The sequence below is a fragment of the Malaclemys terrapin genome, chromosome 9 (assembly GCF_027887155.1).
Source record: "Malaclemys terrapin pileata isolate rMalTer1 chromosome 9, rMalTer1.hap1, whole genome shotgun sequence".
In the NCBI taxonomy this organism is placed as follows: Eukaryota; Metazoa; Chordata; order Testudines; family Emydidae; genus Malaclemys; species Malaclemys terrapin.
In genome coordinates this window covers 98,348,340-98,370,107 of record NC_071513.1, presented here as the reverse complement: position 1 = coordinate 98,370,107, position 21,768 = coordinate 98,348,340, and the positions used below count along the sequence as shown (strand labels likewise).

Genomic DNA, 21,768 nt, shown 5'->3' with positions numbered 1-21,768 from the left:
CTGTCTGCTCCACCTGCGGGCAGCGCCAGTAGGGGCGTTAGGTGCCCCGCCCCAGAGACCAGCCTCCCCCCACAAACCCCTCCCACTCCCCTGAGCCGCGAGACCCAGACAAACCCCGGGGCACCGCGACCCTACACAAACACCCAGGGCAGCAGCAGCGACCCTCGCTCCGCACAAACCCCAGGGGGGAGCCTCAGCCCATCTCACGGGGGGGGGGGGGGCAGCGGGACTGTTGTGATAACTCAGGCGGGGGAGGGGTCTCCTGATCTCTCCGGCCCAGGGGTGTGTCGGGGGGGGGGGCGGGGCCGCCCTTTCAACGCCCGGCTGCGGGCGGCTGTTGTCCCAAAACGCCCTGCGGTTCCCACCCAGCTGGGTTGGTCGCTGAGCTCTCGCTCCCTGCCCAGGGGGGCAAGCCAAGGCCCCTGGCCGCTTGCTTCCTGCCTGACCCCCCCCCCCGTGCGTGAGCCCCTGCTGGCTGGGGAAGGGGCGGGGGGGCCCGACTTGCCGCGGAGCAGATGCTGCCCAAGTGCCTGGGCTTTGTCATTAACAAATTGCAATTAAATCTTTAAAGAGATGTCTCTGCCTTCCTGTCCCTGAGACTCCGGATCCCCCTCCCTCCAGTCCCTCCCCTGCACTGGGGCCAATAGCAGCCCCCCTGCGCGGCGAGCCGCTAGCCCCCAGCCACGGGGCTCGCAGGAGGCGGTGCTGAGCCGCCCGCATTCCCGGGGGGGGACACACAGCTGCTGCTTCTCCTTCAGAGGCGCCTGCCCACGAGCCCGGCACACCTGGGAGCCGAGGCGCGCTGGGGGAGGAGCCGGCCGGCGCTTTGCCCTGGTTGCTCTCAGCTGCGGGCTCGCTCGGTGGATCCTGGTGGAGGCCGCTGGGGCGAGCCGGGGCCTCTAGCGATGTGCACCTAGGAAGGGCTGGCGAGAGGCCAGGGCTGCCCGGCTAGGCACCGAGGCGGTACGTAGCAGCAACAGCAGCAGCGATGGCCCCTGGCAGCAGAGACGTCGCAGCCGGGCTCTGAGTCCTGCAGGGAACCGGCACCTCCACGGCCACGGGGAGGAAAGCGGCAGGGTCTATGGAGTATCAGAGGAAGAAGAAACTGACCAACTTCACCATTGGGCTCCTCTTCCTCTCGGGAGGGATTGAGTACGGTGAGCACTGGGGGTAGGGGGCGATGGGCAGGGGGTGATGCCTTGCCAGCCAGGGCTGGGCACTGAGTGGTAGAGCCGTAACCCGGAGGGTGACTCCAGACACCTTCACTCCCTTTGGGGCCCCCCCATGGGCCCTGCAGAGCTGCTGCGCCAATAGGGGGCACCCAGGCGCCTCGTCCTGCTTCCTCCATGAATGACAAACCCGCTGGTTTAGGTCCCATAGGTAGAAGCTCTGTCCCTGGGGGTGGGTTTGTGAGTCTGCTCTGGTCCCATCACTGTAGTGACTGAGCCTTGTGGATGTTAATGGACCTGGTGGACAGGGTGAGTCTCTGTCTCGACATGTCACAGATGGGGAAACTGAGGCACTGGGGGGGAAAATGACTTGCTTGAAGTCAGCCAGCAAGTTGGTGGCAGAGCTGGGCTCTGATTCTGGCCTGCATTCTGGACCCTTTGTGCTGCAATGGAGTCCCCCCAGTCAGGTATCCCCCTGGCTCAGCGGGGTTCTGTGGGTAGGGCTGGCACAATGGGTACGGCTGCCCCACTCCGCACTCCATCTATTATAGATGGTCACAGGTTGGGTTAATAGATGTGAAGGCCGGAAGGGGCCATAGTGCAGGCCATCGGATTTCACCCAGTTAGAGCAGGCCCCCAGCTGAGCCTGGAACTGGGGAGGTGGAAAGGTGGCTCAGACTCGGGGCCCAGCAATAGTCAGGTCAGGATAGCATGAGAGGAAGGAAGAGGCCTTCTTGAATCTCTGAACGGGGGAGGGAAGGGGTGGGGGGAGAGGTGAAGGTTACAGGCATGGTCATCATTGTACTAGAGAACAGAGTAGATTGCCTTTGGAATCATGCTGGTCCCCCCCTCCACCCTACCTCAAGAGCCCCCCTTGTGCATTTGCCGTGTGACCCTGCAGTGGGGCTGGTCCTGTCTCTTGCCAGCACACCTGAACTGCCTGTGCTCTGCCTCTGGCATGCGACCCTGTGCTGCCTTGTTTTTCTGGCTGGGTCGCGCAATCCCATGTGAGAACAGCAGCCGGAGGCAGCAAGCCCTTGTCTGAAACCCCAGGACTGGAGACTGTTTGGGGGGGGGAGGGATAGCTCAGTGGTTTGAGCATTGGCCTACTAAACCCAGGGTTGTGAGTTCCATCCTTGAGGGGGCCACTTAGGGATCTGGGGTAAAATCAGTACTTGGTCCTGCTAGTGAAGGCAGGGGGCTGGACTTGACCTTTCAAGGTCCCTTCTAGTTCTAGGAGATGGGTTATCGCCATTAATTAATATTAATATTTTAATGGCGATGCCTTGGACCAGGTGCTTGTGCCCCTCCTCCCCTCACAAGCTGGTGGGGTAGCAAAGGGATTGGTACATTGCAGTAGCAGTTTAGAAGGAGACATGGGCATCTTAGATCAGTTGTGGGGCATCTCCTGCAACTCTACTGGAGCGATGGTGGATGAGAGCCATGGAGGGGTTTGGGGAGCCCGGCAGGGTTTGGGGGCTGGCTGGGTATGTGGGTTTGTTTCTATATGGATTTTTAGATGCATTGTTCTTTTCTCACTGGGACATTTACCCCTTGGTGGGACGTTCTCCAGTGCTCCCCAAGGTGCTGGGAATTGCTAGGCCTGGAGTGGGTCTCGCAGGCCCCCCCCCCAGCTCCTCCACACAGCCTGGTGGTGTGGGGGGACTGGAGGGCCCCGCTGAAGCAGAGCTGGCCTCCCAGTTTCCTCTGTTAATATTTTACAAGCTGGAATCTGAGTCTGTAACTCATCCTCCAGGGTCAGCTGAAGGGTGGGACTGGAGAAGGCACTGCTGCTGGGTGCCAGCCTTCGGCACCCCCAGCTGATTTACATCTGCCAACAGTCTGTCAAGTGTGCTGAGAATTCCCAGCCCGCCAGGGAGCAGGGCAGGGGCACTGGTTATAGGTGAGCTCACAGCTACTCCCTTCTCCCCCTTCTTTCAGTAGAGGGGGCTGTGTTGGCTGCAGACGGTCCCCAGGACTGATTGGCGTTTTCTGACTCCTTGGGTCCATCAGCTCCAGTTTCCCTCCCCTCTCTTGGTACCCTTGTTTGGTTTTCCCTTACCCGAGAGCCCCTAAGGGGTCAGTGATTTTATTGCAGGAAGGGACCAAGGATGGATCCAGACCGTGTGGAGCTGGGTTTTGATACTTTACCCTTTCCCCGCTGCTATTTCGCTACCCAGGATAAGATTGCAAGCGCTATCACTCCTCCTGCTTCAGGGGCTAAACTGATCCCCATGCCGGAGCAGAAGCATCTCCCACTCCTTCCATGAGCTGATACGACATAATCCGAGCCCTGGGGTGGCCACCGTTGCAGGGAGGCTGCCAGCCTGGATGAGCCATCGGCCTGTTGTGATGAAGAAGGCTGCTGGACTAGAGGGGCCGGGGCTCTGCTCTGGTGGCCGGTGGATTCTATTAATTACCCATCGAGCAGGTTTCCTGGATATCCTCATGCTCGAAGCTGGGCTGCTCAATTCAAGGGCCTGAGTCGCTGGCATCCCAAGAAGTGTCCGTAATGAAGTGTTTGTGTTGAAACACTGAAGGTTTGATTGAGGAACATTCGCCACTGTGCATGTCCCAGGCTCTTGGGCACACAGCATGTGGCCTGTCCCATGAGGGTCTCCACTGAGACTGGCAGCCAGCTCTCTGCATTCCCTGACGCAGCACAGGGAGCTTCCCCCTCAGCTTAGCAGGGTGAGCGATCACCAGGCCTTCCCGTGGTCGGGTGTTGAGATCTGCAGCCGGGATCAAGGAGACGGCCCCTGCTCTGAAGAGCTCACCTTCTGTGTAGCCAGGACAGACAGAGCGGGGTGGGGAAAAGGAGCATTTGCCCAAGGTCAGTGGCAGAGCCAAGGCTAGAACCTAGGTCTCCGGGCTCCCTCTGTGCCCTGGGCCGCGGTGCTTCTCTTCAGAGTATGGCTGCAGGTGCCCAGGGCCGGCTCCAGGCACCAGCCCACCAAGCATCTGCTTGGGGCGGCGCCTGGAGGGGGGCAGCGTGGCGGGGCGCTCCGGCCCGAGAGCGGGGCTGGGACTGGGCTCGCCGCCCTCCCCGCAGCATTCCCGCGGCCGGTCGGGGAGAGCAGAGAGCTGCCGGGGGCTCTCCGCCCTCCCCCCAACGGTCTGGCCGCCGGGGAGAGCAGAGAGCCCCGGCCAGGCTCGCCGCCCTGCTCCCGGTGCTCTGGCCGCCGGGGGCTCTCCACTTTCCCCCTGATGCTCTGGCCGCCGGGGAGAGCGGGCCCGTGGCTGGGCTCGGCGCTCTCCCCTGCCGTGCTTGGGGGGGGGGGGGCGGGGCGGCGGGTGGCTTTTTTGCCGCCCTAGGCAGCCGCTTCGTCTCCAGCCCCCTTGTCGCTGACTTTCCATCCATGCCCCAGCATGGGGAATCTGACATGTATTGCTGAGTACATCTCCTCTGCCTTTGAGAGACCCAGTCTCTCAAAAGAGCCAGCCCTGCAGGTGCCCCAGGTCATTCTGGTCCCAGCTGAGCTCTGGATCCACAAACGTCGCCCGGACACACAACGTTCTGCAGTCCGGGTGGGACATCATGAAAGGGACGAGCTGAAACTGTCCTGCCTGCAGGGTCCTTCCTGTCCGTCCCTCCTCCTGTTCGAATCCACAGGTCTCTTTTCCCCCCCCCCCCCACCTGTTTTTGGTAAGTATTTAGTCTCTTTTGTCAGCTTCCAGCAGAAACTGGGGCTCTTGTTCTCTCCCCCACCCCCCCTTCCTGATTTGTGGCTCACTAGAGGCACGTCATGTCCTCAGTCTCTCCTTGCCATCCCGTATCTCCTGGCGGCTCAGACAGCAATCCAGAGCCACCTTAACACCCTTATCTGCCTGGCTTTCTCAATCGCCCATCCACAGAGGGGCACGAGACCTGGCCCTGGTGATACAAGCCTCATCGCTGTGCACAGAACTGGCACTCCAGGTGAATACTGCAGACCAGGGGAGGGAAGAGGGGCCTGTCCCCACAGCAGCCGCTTCGTCTCCAGCCCCCTTGTCGGTGACTTTCCATCCATGCCCCAGCATGGGGAATCTGACATGTATTGCTGAGTACATCTCCTCTGCCTTTGAGAGACCCAGTCTCCTAGCACCTGCAGCTTCATCCAGATCCCTGGCCTCTTCCCTGGGCATGGGTTGCCCAGCTGGAGGCCACCTCCCCGGGCAAGGCGCTGCCCTGCTGTTGGGATGGCCGTTGTAGAGCACAGCGTATGGGAAGAGGAAGGGAGAACTGAGCCTGCCAGGAGTTGATTTGCTGCTCCCCTTGGCCGAGCCAATGTTCCTTCAGTTCTGGTGATAACCGAGTGATGGTGCTGGCCGGGGTTCGCCGTCCCAGTGGGAACGTGACCTGAGATGACGGCACTGACCGCAGCGTGTGCTCAAGAGCCGGTTAGTGCCTGGAACTTACGCAAGAAGGAAAAGGCCCCAGGTACATAGAGATGATTGATATGCAACCCAGTTACAGATGGGGAAAATACACAAGTTAAACCATTCCCCATTCTCCAAGCTCTCCCTGAACCTAGCTTTCCTCTCCAGCCCCCGCCCCCCGCTCACTGTTCCCCTTCATCTGTGCCAGTTACAGCCACCACCTCCACTGTTCTGAGCTCCTCGCTGGATTCAACCCACCTCCCGCCTGCGGCCCTCCACTGAAACCATCTCACCAATGGCCTCACCAGACCTTGGGGCCTCCACTCTGTCCTCCTTGACCTCTGCTGCGGCTAACACTGGGGTCACACAGGCCTTATCCTCGGCCTGCTCCGCTTCTCCCTTCACAGCCTCTCTCTGGGGCTCTGCGCACGCTCGCCCTGACCATCTAGGCTGATGACTCGTGGCGCTCCCTGTCCCCTCTGTAAACCCCACCTCTCAGCCCCTCTCTCCAGTGTATCCTGCTGGCTTATTGCCACTCTAAACCCAAGCGGAGCTCCTTGCTGTCCTGCCCCCCATTCTGGCGCTGTTCACCCCACCACCCTCGTCCCTGTCACTCAAGGTTTGTCTGTGCCGGAGCGGCTCTATTTAGCATGCTAGCTCCATCAGAGTATAAACAGGGGTGGGCGGTGTTCATATCCGACTCCTCCCTCTCTTGGCCAGCATATCCCAGTCCTGCCTCTCTTCCTTCATTACCCAAGGGCTCTTCTTTCCTTTTCCCAGGGAAAACTCTCCGCTCTGGGGCCTTCCTGTTCTCCTCCTCCTTCCCCCTTCCCGTCCATGAGAAGGGCAAGTCCAGACCTGGGGACAATGACTGAGCAAGGCTCCCTGGCTGGTGGGGGTGGGCGATTGAATCCCACCAAAGGGCAGCAGGGTGGGCGCTCTCTGTACGTGGGATGCTACAAGCATCAGCTCCCGAAGGGCAGATGTCAGTGAGGTCTCAAAGGGCAGCAGCCGAACCTTGAGGCTGGTTCTCTTTTCCTGGGGCAGCCGGTGGAAATCCTTAACTAGGGAGGGAAGGTGAGAGCGGGGAGATGCAGGGGCAGCATTGCTGTTTCTCTCTGGTGCAGGCTGCAGGGTAGTGGGGGGTGCCCGTAAGCAAAGCGGGGGATGTCTTCTCATTGGCCATCCTACTGTGACTGCCCAGCGAGGGCGAATAGTGAGACCTGGGGCACGGAGGGCAGTGGGCAGCCTGGCACTGGTGGCCTCATGTTTCTCATTCTGGCAGCACTCAGACACTGTTTGTGGTGGGTGCGTTATAGACGCCTATGCAGGCCAACGGGCAGAGAGGACCGACGTGGTAGAAGCTGTGGCAGGCAGGTAGCTATGGGAAAGGGTCCCGGGCTTCTTGCCACAGATAGAGCAACTAAGCTCTGCTTAAAGAAGGTGATGGCAGGGGGCTGGTGGTGCGGGGAAGGTGTGTGAGGACTTTGGTTCTGGCCTCTGGTGAGCTTCATGGAGTTTCTCTGTCTCCCTCCTGCAATGCCTGTTAAGTGCAACGTAAGACGGCAGTGACTGGGTGAGGCGCACGGCCCACTCGCCCGGCTGAGGGGCTCGGCTACTGCGTAAACACCTCGCAGTAAGGCCTTGCAGGAGCTCTAGGGTAGTGGGTGAGGGCCCCTGACTGAGGGAGGGAGGTTCTGGCAGGCTGAGACAAAACAGGCTTGGGTGTGCCGCCTTAGCAAGGAGGGCAGGGGTCCGAGGCCATGGGGTGCTGCTGGGGTCCACCTGGGTCTGGGGAGCTGCTGCAGCATCTAGCACCTTCTGTCCCAGGGAGGGTGACATGCCCTGCAGTCACTGGGGAGCTCCCAGGGCCCAGAGGGGGGCGGTCTGAGCCATTGCGTGGTTGGCATCTCCCCCTTCCTGAGCAATGCGTCAGTACTGGTGATCCGGCTGTATAGTCGGCGGTCGCCATGGGCGGGGATCAGAGGCCCGGCTGGCAGGACTAGGGGACCCAGAGACCTCTGCCCTCTTAGTCCAAGGCCAGCCAGGACGGGTCTCATGCTGCTCCATGGCTGTCTCATGAGGGGGGCTGTCCATTTGCTCCAGGGTGGCAGGAGCCTGGATTCGGGGCAGGGCTAAGCACCCATTTGAGGTGGTCTGGCAGGACCTATTCTAGCGCTGTGGCGTGAGCCCCTGACTGTCTGTCTCTGCTCCCCGTTAGCGGTGATTCTGCCCACGATCTGGGCCTACCTGCAGACGCTCCATGCTGAGCCGTACTTCCTGGGCCTGGGCATCTCTGCCTTCAGCCTCACCGGCCTGCTCACCGGGCCCCTCTTCGGGCACTGGTCTGACCGGAGCCAGCGCACCAAAGCCATCATCCTCTTCGCCAACATGTTTGAGATAGTGGGTGAGTGAGCAAGCGAAGGCCGTCTGGGGGCTGCCTGCTGGGCTGCTTCGCTGGTGGGAGCAGTCCAGGGTGAGCCCGTGTCCCGGGCACTGGCCCGCAGGAAGGCAGGATTAGCCCCACTTATCACAAGGGTGTAAACGTGCAACACCAAACTCTAAATGCAGGCACCTGGGGCCCTGATTTATAGAGATCCCGAGCACCTGCTTCTCCTCCTAGGCGCAGAGCCAGCCAGCTACAGCAGGGAGCTGGGTTCTAGTCTGGCTCACGCATCAGATGAATTCATTGTTAACCAAGGTCCAGTTGCAGGGCCCAAACGGGCCCTCAGTTACGAGGTGCTGGGGGATCCCTGTGGGGCAGAATCCAGCCTGCAGACCCTCTGTTGCTGGTGCTGACCCATCAGCCGGACAGAGCCCAGCTCTGAGCCTGCCACGCTGGCAGCTAGCAAAGTACCCGTTTACGTCAGCCCACGTGCTCTGCTGCACAGGTGGGTGGTGGTACAGGACGACGAGCGTGGAGCCTGCGATGCCATTTTAACACGGGGGCTCCTTTCAGGGCAGGATCGCGGATAACCTGCCTGCCTGCAACACTAGGCTGTAGAAACCAGGAGATCGGAAGGACCCTACCCCTGCTCTAGCCCCATGGGATGAGACCCCCCACAGGTGTACGTGGGGTTGATTATAGCCAGCAGGGGACATCAGTGCCTGCCCCCCTCCCCTCACATGAGGCTTGCCTCTTGGCTAGCCCCGCTGGCTCCAGGGATGCGCCTGCACCCCGTTCCTGGCTTGCATGTTCCTCCCGGCGTTACCTGTTGCTTTTTATCCCCCCCAATTGCAGGGAATTTCATGTACTTTATGGGCGTCTCCAAGTGGCTTCTCCTGGGCAGCCGGCTGGTGGCAGGTAAGAGCTGCTGGTGGGGAAGCCGGGGGCCATGTGGGTCTCCAGATCCAGGTGCTTGTGCCGGGGGCTTTGGGCACCTGCCCCGTCTCTTGCCCCTGACTGTCTTTGTTTCTGGCAGGTGTTGGGACAGGAGCGGGTGCCTCCATCTTTGGCTATCTCACCCGCTCCACCACCTCACAGGAGCGCGCCACGGTGTTTGCTGCAGTGATGGCGTGCCGGCAGGTCGGGCTGCTGATCGGTAAGGTACCCCTGGGTGCCCCCACGCCCTGTCCGCAGCAGGCCCTCAGCATGGGGGGAGTGGTGGGCCTGAGCCATGAACTGGGGCTCTGCTGTCCCCACGCCCTGTCCGTGTTCGGGGCGGCGCCTGCCCCACACACCAGGCCCTTGCCCCAGTGGCTGTGGAGAGGGGCCACTGCAGGGAGCAGGCTCGGCTCTGGCTGCCCTGTGCCCTTGAAAGCAAGCTGTGGTAACGGAGGGCGGATGCCGCGGAGGCTGGTGTTTCTCAGGTTGGGAAGGGTACAGGGCCAGGGTATGGCAGTGTGGTGCCAGACCATGGTGGCGCTGCCTCTCGGGGACGGGGGACATGTGACAAAGGATCTCCGGTTCCATGGCAGAGAGGCTGTTGCCAGAGGCAGTGAGTAGGGGTGGCGAGGGTGAGAGAGACCCACCATCTCCTTGATGGTGCCCGTTCTTGCCAGTCCCACCCTCCTCGCACTCTGGGTTTTCCTCCCAGTGCCCGCGTGTGACCTGCCGTCTCTTTGTGCTCAGGACCCGCCTGTAACCTCTTCCTGCGGCTCTGTAACTTCCGGCTGGGGCCCTTTGAGGTCAACAAGTTCACCTCGCCGGGGGTGAGTATCCCAGGGCGCTGCGCGCAGCCGGCGAGAGCTGCCCGCGGGAGTCGGCCCTGAGTTCCCTGGGTGGGGGGGCGGCGGTTCCGGGCTCTCAGGTGTCCGTCTGTCTGTGCAGCTCTTCATGTGCCTGCTCTGGCTCCTGCTCCAGTTCGTGGTCGTGGCGATGTACTATGACCTGCAGCCCGGGCCCCACCCACAGCGAGCGGCGCTGGCAGCGCCGCAGGAGGAGGAGCGGGAGCCCTTGGTGCAGCACGACGCTGGCCAGGAGGAGCCCGCTGAGCACCGGAGCTATGGCGGCACCGTCCAGCGGGTGCCCGCCGAGCCCCCCATGGGGGACGAGTCCCGCTACGTGCCCAACGGGCACCTGGCCGAGGAGGAGGGCAGAGTAAAGGAGAAGAGCCCCTTTCGGAACTTCAGCGCCATGCGAGGTGAGCGCCCCTGCAGCCCAGCGTTTTGCGGGGATCCAGCTGGGGGCCCTAGAGGCAGGCAGCCTGGCATGTCCCGTGCTGGGCAGTGCGTGGGGGGGATTTGTCACGGGTTTCAGTCGAACCAGGATCCTACCCTCCCGGGAGCGTGGCAGAGCTGGAATCGAACCCGCGCCGCTGACAGCCTAGTCACAAGGCCAGCCGTGCGCGCCGTAATCAGGGGGTCTGAGCTTCTAGGGGAAAGGTGAACCACACGCTCCGCAGACCCGGCATGGCGGCTGCTTGGAGTGTTGCTGACGAACCCTCCGTGTCCCGTCGCACCAGCCTGGCAGCTACATAAGCCCCCAAGCTGTGAACAAAGGATCTTGACGCTGTGGGGCTGTTGCTGGGGGGGAGGGGGGAAGGGATGAGGGGGTGGTCTCCCGTTGCTCTGGACAGCTACATGGGAACGGACAGCGAGCTGTTTGGGTTCTGAGTGGCGAGAGGGCCTGTGGGCACCGTGGGGCCTTCCTGCTTGTCCCCAGAGTCCCATGCCCTGCCCCAGAGCAAGTAGATGGGTCAACACCCAAGGGTCACAGACTCGTCAGCCTGGACCCAGCATCACACGGGCACCCTGGTGGGCAGGGAGCAGACCTGGGCACAGAACGGGGAGTGCAGGCCCAGCTGTAGGAGACCCTGATGGTCCCTTCCCTTCTCTGGGCACTGAGCCTTTGCCCCTCCCCCAGGGCTGTTATCCCTGGGTTGCAATAGGGGAAACTGAGGCCCAGAGAGGGGAAGGAAGTGGCGCAAGGTCAGCCAGCAAGCCGTGGTGTGAGCCGGTAGGATGGGGCTGTGGAAGGGTTTGCATGAGAGGGAGTCGGGTGCCGTGCCAGCCTGGTGGGAAAGGCGGCCTGGACTCTCCAGCTGGTGCTCCAGAAAGGCTGGGCTCCGGGGGCCGGTGGACAGTGGAGGAGGGCAGAGCTGCCTCTTGCTCACACCCATGTACACTGGGAGCCAATGAGTGAAGAAACTGGCATGCAGGAGAGTGCGGGGCTGCTGTGGATGGAGTTCAGGGCCAGAAAAGGATCAGACTCTCCCGGCTGGCTCCCTTGCCCAGCATGTCTGGTTACAGCGGCATCACGTTCCCCGCCCTGAGGAGTGTCTGGCACTTTGCTTGTGTCACCCCCCCACCCTTCCCTGTTGCCTGATTGGCCCACTGACCTGTTCCACTGGGCGATGTCTCTCCCGCCTCCACCCTCGCTCTCCTTCCCAGCGCCATAGCCCCATGACGTCCCCCTGGTGTCGTTGCAGAGTACCTGCGGGAGGAAGTGGTGGTTCTGCTCACTGCCCAGTTCATCACCCTCTTCAACCAAACAGCCCTGGAGGTGAGTACCTGGGGACTTGATGGGCAGGTCACTCTGTTCCACTCCCACCGAGATTGGGGGGTGGGGGTTCTTCTCCATGTTGGTGGTGGGGGCTACAGCTCCTCTCACAACCAGACTGGGTCCAGGGAGTGTCTCTTGTCCAGCCCTTCCCAGGTTCTGGATATGTGTATGGGGGTGAGGGGGACAGGGGATCTCCTCTCCCCTCCATGTGGTGCTCCGGCCTCTCCCAGACCCCTGGTGAGGTTCACCTTTCACCTGCACCTGGCGCCCAGAGAGTGGGCATCTCTCCCTGGCCCAAGGTCTCCTTGTGAAGCCCAGAATTTGGGTGAACGTTGGGCATGACCCCAAGCTTACCTCCATCTCAGGGAAGACAAGCGGGAGCAGAGACCCAACGCGCTGGTCAGGAGAACCCTCCCTCTGGGGCAGAGCAGGGGAGCGAGGGTCTGTACCTGCCCATTCCACGCAGAGGGGGCTCCTCACAGCCATGAAGGGAGGGTGGGCAGATGTGTGACTCTAGGTTGCTTTCTCTGCCTGTCTGTATCTGTCTCTAGACCATGGTGACTCCCATCACCCAGCGCTACCTGAGCTTCGGGGAGCTCGAGAACAGCATCATGTACTTCCTGTGCGGCATCGAGGTAGGTGAGACCCCGGCCCTGGGGGTCTGTAAAGGTGGGGGTCCTGGCAGACATGGCCTGGGGCAGGTGACCGGCTCCCGTCCCACGGTGCGTGTGCACACGCACGATCCGGACCCTGCCGAGAGCGCTCGCGACCTATGAATGTCTGACCCTATTTCTCAGCATGTGCCCCGGCCTTCCTGGTGACCTGCCCCCCTCCCCCCTTTGGGATCCTTCAGATATTTGCAGGTGCTGCTTGTTCTCTACCCCATGCGTTAGCTCTGTGTACAGCCAGACTGGGGATGGGGTGGAAGGAGGTCTAGGCCCCCCGTCCTCATCACTAAGCCAAGCCGTCCTCTGAGCCAGCCCTCCAGCCCCGATCTCCTCTGTCTAGCCCAGGCAGCGAGAGAGGCTAGTGATGCTGGGGTCCCGTCCAGCCAGGCCTCTCCTGCGTAGCCCGTAGCTGCGGCCCTGTTCCAGCCCCTCTGGGAGCGTTGGTGCAGACAGGGTCTCATGCTCCTCCACCGGCATGGACGGGGCTGAAATGTCTTTGCCCGGCTCCCCCGGCTCCCTCGCTGTTCCCACGGGTGGAGCTGGCCCGGTGTGAGTGCAGGGAGGGGAGAGTGCCAGACAGAACTGGTGTGGGACCTCTCCTCTGCCCTTGCTCCGGCAGCGTGCGGAGCGGGGCGTCCTTGCCAGTGGTCTCCGTTTGCAGCTAGGGCAGGGTGGGCTGCAGGCTGGGGAAACCTCATGCCCTGCTGGCAGAGAGCCTATGGCCTCGCCCTGCCAACCTGCATGGCGCAGGCCGTTTCCTGGAGCCTGGCTGTGCTGGCTGGCACCTGTGCCCGGGCATGGCCGGCCTGTTTGCCAGGGGAAGGGCGAGCAGTGGTGCTGAGGCCGTGAGGGGGGAAGGCAGGGCGCTGGCAAGCAGTGACTCCTCTGATAAGGGAATACAGAGCATGTGCTCGTGTGCCCAGCGCTGGGGGCCTGGTGCTGGCTGGCTCTCAGGCGCTGCTAGCCTGCAAGAGGCCCTATGCGGGGCTTGCTCTGCCCTCCTTCCCTTCAGGTCCCCACCCTGGGTCACCCCCCCCCCCCGACTCTGATTGGCTCCCCCCAGCAGCAGAAGGGCCCCACTTCTCACTGGTCTTTGCACCCGGCCCGGGGGTTGTGGAATAACTCGTCTCCCCCACCCCCCACAGGTGATCTGCGGCTTCTTCCTGGTGCGTTGCCTCAGCAGCCGTCTCCCCGACCGTGTGATCCTGGTGCTCGGGCTGGTCATCTGCAACGTGGCTTGTGTCTGGTGCCTGCTCTTCCTGGCAAGGCCCCAAGGTAACTGACTGCCCCCTCCCCTTCTGGGCTCTCCGGTTCCTCTCTTCCTGGGGAATCACTTGGCAGGGGGTTGGGTTCGCTGGCTAGGGATGATTGGGGGACAGGAGCCTGGCATGGCTCTGGAGTGCTCCCCTGGGCTGCGTGGCACCTTGCATGGTGCAGGCTGGCCCAGCAGGGGCTGTGTGGTGGAGAGGAGACCCCTTGCCTGGATGAGTGGTGGCGATGCTCAGCTGCTGTAGGCAGCATGGGCTGGCGCTGCAGTTCCCCGGCCCCTCTCCCTGCTCAGTGCCCGGGGAAGGGAGCAGGGGGCGCTCTCATGGGCGCCCAGCGTCATGAACATCTGGGCCTCTGCTGATTCGGAATGCTAGCAACTTAGCCTGGAGCATACTGGGGCCGGGCAGAGCATGCCAGAGGCTTGCCCATCTACCGGGCAAGAACGAGCATAGGCCCTGAGTCGAGTCTGCCAGGGTCTGGGGCTCTTTGCACGCCGGGCCCATCCACCCCCCTGCCATGTCTGCTTTGCTGCCCATAGGAAGCTTTCCCGTCCTGCTGTCTGAGCTGGTGGTCGGCGTATTCCTGCAGGTGCTGGGGCTGCCCTTCGTGGCTGTCTCCCAGGTCTCGCTCTTCTCCAAGGTCACAGCAGAGAGAACACAAGGTGAGCCTCAGGGAGGGGTCGGTGCCCGGGCTGGGGCCTGGCGCCCACTTCCTACCTGCCCTGAGAGAGATCGGCGGCACTCAGAGCCCCATACTCCCCTTCAGAGCACAGTCTGCCCTGGGACCAGCTGAGCCATGCCCCAAATTGCAGATGCCTGCCTGCTCCTCCTCGCTCCAAGCCCAGATACCACAATGAAGGGCACCCTAGAGATGGGTGTCCTAAAACACACACATGACCTCTGTGCGGTCAGCCTCTCCCACCCCTCCCGCCTTGTAGGGACACCGGGGCAGCAGCTCGGGGCAGCTGCTCTTAAGAGCACCGAACCGTTCGCTTCCCCCCGCACAAGCTGGGCCTGACTCCTCCCTGGCCCTGGCGGAGCTGAGTTCCCCCGGGGCTGAGTCTGGCCTGTCTGTCGGGATCTTGGTGTCCCAGCAGATAGCTCTGTCCCAGGAGGGGGCTGTTAAACCATGGCACCGGGCCCCCTTTCCAAGACGGGTTTCCATTTCGCATGGCTGTGTTGGGTTTCTGATCAAACGCCGATTCCCAGGGTCCAATTTCGATCCCACTTTAGCCTTGCCCACTCCAGCCGCTGAGTCCTGCATCCGCTCTGTGTTGGCGGAGCTGGCTGGGTCCCTCTCAGCTCAGTGACTGGTTTGCCGGGGTGATCTGAGCCACTCCTGCCGCCGATGAATGGGTTTCAGAGGGGTAGCCGTGTTAGTCTGGATCAGCAAAAACAACGAGGAGTCCTTGTGGCACCGTAGAGACTAACAAATGTATTTGGGCTTAAGCTTTCGTGGGCTGTAACCTACTTCATCAGATGCACGGAGTGGAAAACACAGTAGCAGGTATAAACATACAGCACGTGAAAAGATGGGAGTTGCCTTACCAAGTGGGGGTGAGTGCTAACGAGACAATTGAATTAACAGTAGGATACCAAGGGAGGAGAAATCACTTTTTGTAGTGGTAATGATGGTGGCCCATTTCAAAGAGTTGAATGGGGACACCCTTCTCCTTGGCAGGCCTCCCTGAATGACTGGGCTGAATGAATTTACAGGGGAGGGTGGAAGAGCTGGGGTGGCACAGGTGGGAGGGCGAAGCAGCTAGGGAACCCAGCGTGGCTCTGCCTACTGCTGTGACCGGGGGCCACTGACCTTCCCGGCCTGGCAGAAATGTAGAGCTGGACGGGACCTCGAGAGCTCATCGAGTTCAAGCCTGAGGCAGGGCCAGATATACCTAGACCACCGGTTAAAACACGATGGGGACCCCACAGCCTCTCTTGTTCGCCCGGCTCAGAGCTTAACTACCCTTTCCTGATTCTAACCTAAATCTCCCTTGCTGCCGATCACCCGCATTACTTCTTGTCCGACCTCCAGTGGACATGGGGAACGGTTGGTCTTCGTCCTCTTTGTACCAGCCCTGAACACATTTGAAGTCTGTTATCAGGTCCCCCCTTTTTCTCTAGACTAAACATGCCCAGTTTTATAACCTTCCCTCATCAGTCATGTTCTCTAAACCGTTTCTCTCCGGCCCCACCCCACCCTGGATTTGACCCGGAACCGAGGCCTCCGACTCCCAGGGCCGTCTGAGAGTTTTGGTGGAGTATTTTCCGCCACCCTGTGGTGTGAGCAGTGGGGAGGAGGGGGACTGGGCGGAGCTTGGGGACGGAACGCTCTTCGAAGCAGCTGGTACCGTTGGCAGACCGGCGCTCTGATCCAGCGGGACGGGAAGGCAAGGACGCAGTACAGAGACCACTGCTCTACTTCTCGGGCCAGTGCAGAAAAGTGTGTGGGCCCCATGTCCCGTGGGACTTTCTTTTGGGGGACGGGGGGTGGGGGGCGCTGCTTCTCTCTCTGTCGCCGACCTCCCCTCTCCCATCCTGTCTTTCTCTGTGCTGGGATGGTCCACCAGTCCCGCGGCCTCGCTCCTTTGGTTGGGGGGGGATACGGCCCAACACTGAGGCAGTCTCGTTGGCTCCCAGATGGCCATTATCTGCTTGTGTAGTGCCACGCGATCGCTCAGGCTTCCCCACCAAGAGAAAGGCAAGGCCCCCACCCGCGGAGAGGCTGCCAGCGGGAATGGAGCATGGCTGCCTCCGGTCACACCCCAGGCAGGCCAGTGCCCTGGGTGGCGTGGTGCCCCCTGGTGGTAGGAACTGGGGACGGCAGGCAGCGTTAACCCTTTGTGTTCTTCCCGTGCTGTAGGTTTCAGCCAGGGCCTGCGACGGTCAGTGGGGGGAATCGCCACCATTCTGGGGCCCCTGTGGGCTGGAGGCCTGACCGAAAACCTCTACATCATGCTGGGGGTGATGATGGGCCTGCTGGGCCTGCTGATGGTGAGCACCCCGGGGACGGTCGCCTGCCCCTCCCCATCCTGCCCCTGGGGGAGCCAGGGCTCCAGCCCCGCGGGCCGCATGCTGATGGCTCTTCTGCTCTCATAGGTCATGGTTGGGCTCTCGTACTCTTACCTGGTGGAGCCGCCCAGGAGCTACGTGCCGGGACCGTCCCCGGAGGAGCGGCACTCGTGACCTTCCACCCCTCCTCCGCGCACCCAGAGGCATTGCACGGGTTAAAGCCACCAAGGTGAGAGCGTCAGAGCCCCTGGGCTCAGGGTGCCTCCTCTGCCCTGGTGGCCAAACAGTCCTGGGTCAAGTGCACCGAGATGCCTGGGTGAGGCCAGCAGTTCCTGCCTGAGGGGCTGTGCAGTCCTGCTGCTTGGTGCTGGGGGGCGCTCGGAGCTGTTTAACTGCCGGGGAATCTGCACAGGCTGTTTTATGGGGGAAGACATTTTACAGAGAACGGTTTGACCCTTGGAGGTCTGCAGAGCCACAGCGAGGTACCAGGGAACCTGCAGGAGAGCATTTGACCCTCCCGGCCTGGGCTCTTGTCAGTTTGTACAGTAGGAAACAAACACCTTCCCAGGGTGTCACATGTCGTGTCAAAAATCTCTTGGTGGCAAAAATATGGGGGGAAACGAAGGAAATTCCCCAATAAAAAAGTCAGTGTGATGGTTTGAGGAGCTGGTTCTTTTTAGTAAATACCTTCATGCAATGTAGCTGCACTTGCCCCAAACACCCTTAACTCTGCCCTCCACCGTTCATCCTGTATCTCTGTCCCTGAGATACCCATCCTCTACACCTTGTCCCCACTTCCACTGGGACCCATGTCGTTAACCTGCAAACCACCCAGCCACTAGCCATGAGCCCCAGCCACTACTCCAGCTCCCCTTCCCTTTCCAAGCCCCTTCGCATCCTGGTGCGTATATCCACCATTGCTGAAGGAGCTCTGAGAAGCTGCTAGCTAAAACCCGCCCGCTCATTAAAACCAGCTGCTGTTACAGAGGGCTGGAGGGCAGCGTATATTGTTCCTATATTTAGAAAAGGCTCTAGAGGTGGTCTGAAGAATTATGGCCTTTGGGCACATGGTTGCAACAATAATTTAAAGGTAGAATAATAAACCAGCTGGAAGATCGTGATCTGAGAGGGTGTAGCCCGCACCGATCCTGCGGCGGAAAGGGTTGGCTCCGTAATCCATTAGAATTCTTTGTATGTGGCAGTAAAATAGCGACTGAAGGCGAAGCGGCTAACATGATATATTTAGACTTCCAAAAGACCTTTGATGAGGCCCCTCACACAAGGCTATGATAAAAGCTAAGCCTCTGAAGGTGCGTGACCAGGTACGGTTATGGATCAAAAACAGGCTCAGCGAGAGAGCTCAAAGAACAGGAATAAACAGGGAATTTTCATCACGGCTGAAGGGCCCAGGTCCTCAAAGGTGCTTAGCTTTCCCTTGAAAGCAGTGGGAGTTAGGAGCCTAAATACGTGTGAGAATCTGGGTCGAGGTGCATGGTAGGGTGCCTCAGCGCTCTGTACTAGTGCCGTGGTGGTTGGTCTATTCATTAACCACCCGCAAAGGGGCGGGGTGGGAGGTGGCGAGACTTGCAGCGGCCACACGTGTATTTAGGTTAGTCACGGCCAGAGCGGAGTGTGCAGAACTTCAGGGAGTCCGAACCCAGCCCGACGAAAGGGCCAGCTGAGGGGCTGAACGATCAATACAAAGGACTGTGCGCTGGAGGGGGAAAACTCAGCTACCCAGCCAGTTCCCGCTTAACTGCATCGAGTCGGGTACAGGTCCTGGGCAGCGCCGTGGCCAGCTCGAGGGCGGGCACTGCTCAACGTGCAGCTGTGGGGAAAAAAGCAAACCCGCTGCTAGGCTGCGTAAGGAACGGGCTAGTGAATAACCCGGAGAATAGAGTGGTATAGAGATTAGGGGTCTGGCTTCATCTGGCTCCTGGCTGTAGTGCTGGTCACCCCATCCCAGAAAGGAGAGTGAGCGGTGCAGGGGAGGAGAATGGAAACATGGGGATTGTTACCTTCGAAAAGGGGCTGTGACGAAAGGCTATAACGTGGCTGGATGAGCCTGTGGAATGCCCTGCCACAGGAAGTTGGTGAGACCCAGCGTTTAGCAAGATGCTTGTAGGGACCCCAAGAATCTAGTTATACTAACAAAGAGTATTAGAGGGCTGGATGGTGGTGGTAGCTGGGCAGTGGGGATTAATTCAGTCACTGTGTGGGGCAGGTTATCCCGTATCTGCTACTGCAGCGCTCTTCCACCTACCTCTGGAGCGGCTGGTGTAGACAGGATCCTGGACCTTGGGTATGCCCCAGCCTGGCAATTCCTATGTTTGCCTTTATGCTTCGTATACAGGCCCCACTCCCCGTGAGTGACCATCTTCCCTTCTGCACACCGCTCCCCTGTGAGCCTGGACAACGTCACTAGTAAATGCCGCCCCCCCCCCCCGGGCCCTGTCCACCCTGGTGTGTCTGCCTCGGGCTGGGAGGCATTCTGCAGGCCCCCCCCAGAGCACTCAGGATCTCCGGGCGTGTGGGAGGGTGCAGTCCCCTGACACTCTCCCCACTTCTCTCCCATGCAGGTATTGCCCTGGCTGGCACCGAGGGCTCATGCAACACAGCCTGTCACCATCTGGCTGCCCCCATTCTGGGCAGGGCCATGGGGAGTGGGACCTGAGCTCACAGCCTTGCACAGGACAGTGTTCAGCACAGCGGGGCTGTCAGTGGACGAGCCCACACCCCTGCTGTGCTGCATTAGCACGCCTTCCACATCCATCCTTCCTTCCCCTCCTGGACTGGCACTCCCCACCACCGTGGGCTGGCCCTTGCCCTGCCCCTCCCTCCAAGGACTGGCCTTCCTGTGCTGCTGGCCTGCTGTCCCCAGATTGACCAGCCTTCCTTTCCCACCCCTGTGCCCTGCTGTGCTCCAGGTGGCTGCTGTCTCTCTGGACAGAGGAACAAGGGGAGAGGTGAAGTCCTGGGGGGTGGGGGTGCTCCTGGCCTGCTGAGGGGGCGGGAGGCTGGATCTCTCCTAGACACAGAGTGGTGTTGATACCACCTTGCTGGGGGCAGGGGGCTGAGCTGTGGGCCTGGTATTGGGGTGGGTGTGTGGCTGGGTGCTCCTCGCTGGAGAAGGCAGGGGGCCGCCAGCCCACGTGGAAGAGCCACAAAACTGCTGGCCTCTTCCCGCAGGCTCAGGGCAAGGGCGGCCCGGCCCCCTCACTCCAGGCTTGCTGGGGGCAGGGGCTGGGCAGGGCTCTCCCCGTCTCTGTAACGTGTGTGTGGAAGAACGACTAAACCCGGGCGAGGGGCGGAGGCTGATGGGCAGATTCATCCTGCCAGGCAGGGGCCTCAGGGCATTGCTGTACTGGGGGAGAGTCTGAGAGACCTGTGCCATCCCAGGGGCACCACATGGGCACAGGCACTGCCAGGCTGGACCAGAGGGGGCCATCAGCAGCACTAATAATACCCCCGCCCACCAACTCCTCTCTCATTCTCTGCCAGTGCCCTGGCCAGGAGGGGCCAAGCCCCCTCAGAGCTGGTAACGGGACTGCTGCAGTACCGCCTGCCACCACAGGGGGCTCCCCTCTCTGGAAGCTGCAGTACCTGGCTGCCGCTAGAGTTGCCAACCCTCCAGGATGGGCCTGGAGTCTCCAGGAATGGAAGATTGTCGTGTGGTTAAATCTCCAGGAATGCGTCCAACCAAAACTGGCAACCCTAGCTGCCACTAGGGGACTTCTAGCCCAGGAGGCAGTGGGGGGAGGGGGGTTGCAGTGGGGCCAGCCCCATGGAGGCAGAAAGTAGGGCTGTGTGCGCACTCCCTGCTGCGCAGCTCCTGCCTTCCCAGACCGAGCAGCAGGAGGGGGAAGGAGCAGGGAGGGGCTGGGTTGGCTGAGGCTAGCAGGCGTGGGGTGCATACCGGGGGCAGGGCGGGGTGTTCTGAGCTGGGGCATGGGGGTATTTGGGGGGGAGGGGTTGAGGGCAGGGGGCTGGAGTCCGTCGTTGAAGGAGCGGGGGGGGGGGGTGCTGGGAGGGCCGGGTAAGTGCTGCTCTGTGTGGCTGGGCCCGGTAGTAGTGACCCGGACTGGTGTGAGAGGAGCACCTGCCCTCGTGCTGGGAAGGGCCCGGGCAGCGTGGCACTGGAGGGAGGACCAGCTCCCGGCCACAGCTGACTCTGCCAGGGAGAGGCGTCCCTGTGCTCCGCACTGGCAGGTGGGTGCTGGGCACGAAGAGTTGCCAACCATCCCCTGTTCTAAGGGACATCCCTGATTGAAATAAAAAATGGCCTGGCCTGTATTACATCAGCACAGGGCGCCTTGACTCCTGTATTTCAACCAGGCCAGGGGGTGGCGCTCTGGCACTTTGCTTTGCATAGAGCCGCTGCCCGATTGGCAAGCTGAGCTGGCCACGGGCTCGGAATGCTGTTCAGACTTGGCCAGCTGCCCCGCGGCCTGCCAGGCAGAGGGGCGGCCGGGCCGTATTGGAGTGGCTTTGGAACCAGGCAGCTGGAGCTGTGCGTGCGCGACTCTCATGTGCCAGTCTTCACGACCTATGGCATCCAAGTGCCGTCCGTGAGCGGCAGCAGTGGGTCCCGGGGCAGTGCTGGGGGCAGAAGGGACAAGAGTGTGCACTGGTCCATTTTCATTTACTCGGGCACTGGGACCAGTCCCACCCACCCGCCCGCCCCCCCCCCCCCCACGCTGGGTCTGTCTGTCCCTGGGGCGCTGTGACCAGTCCCCCCCCACCCCCCTCACGCTGGGTCTGTCTGTCCCTGGGGCGCTATGACCAGTCCGCCCCCCCTCACGCTGGGTCTGTCTGTCCCAGGGGTGCTGTGACCAGTCCCCCCCCACCTCCCTCCCGCTCGGTCTGTCTGTCCCTGGGGCGCTGTGACCAGTCCCCCCCCACCCCCCTCACGCTGGGTCTGTCTGTCCCTGGGGCGCTATGACCAGTCCGCCCCCCCTCACGCTGGGTCTGTCTGTCCCTGGGGTGCTGTGACCAGTCCCCCCCCCCCCTCACGCTGGGTCTGTCTGTCCCTGGGGCGCTATGACCAGTCCGCCCCCCCTCACGCTGGGTCTGTCTGTCCCTGGGGTGCTGTGACCAGTCCCCCCCCCCCCGCCCCCCTCATGCTGGGTCTGTCTGTCCCTGGGGCGCTGTAACCAGTCCCCCCCCCCCGCTGGGTGTCTGTTCCTGGGGCGCTGTGACCAGTCCCCCCTCACGCTGGGTCTCCGTCCCTGGGGCACTGTGACCAGTCCCCCCTCACGCTGGGTCTGTCTGTCCCTGGGGCGCTGTGGCCAGTCCCCCCCTCAGCTGGGTCTGTCTGCCCTTGGCGCACTGTGGCAGGGTTCCTGCCC

At 61.6% G+C, this 21,768-nt stretch overlaps 1 protein-coding gene across 2 annotated transcripts; it reads left to right on the top strand.

Moving 5' to 3' along the window:
* Positions 1-357: 357 nt before the first annotated feature.
* Positions 358-20,318, top strand: LOC128843688 (major facilitator superfamily domain-containing protein 8-like). 2 transcript variants are annotated; one of them, XR_008446332.1, is made up of 13 exons: positions 358-1,157; positions 7,750-7,935; positions 8,770-8,832; positions 8,951-9,070; positions 9,601-9,680; positions 9,799-10,111; positions 11,399-11,472; positions 12,024-12,107; positions 13,286-13,415; positions 13,948-14,070; positions 16,272-16,402; positions 16,508-16,649; positions 19,000-20,318. XR_008446332.1 is itself a non-coding variant. In XM_054040723.1 (12 exons), the coding sequence occupies exons 1-12, from the start codon at positions 1,082-1,084 to the stop codon at positions 16,592-16,594; spliced, it is 1,467 nt and encodes a 488-aa protein (XP_053896698.1). In that variant the 5' UTR covers positions 359-1,081; the 3' UTR covers positions 16,595-17,074. The 2 variants fall into 2 exon arrangements, 1 of the variants encoding a protein (XP_053896698.1); XM_054040723.1 differs by lacking the exon at positions 19,000-20,318 and having other exon boundaries at positions 359-1,157; positions 16,508-17,074.
* The last annotated feature ends 1,450 nt before the right edge of the window (positions 20,319-21,768 follow it).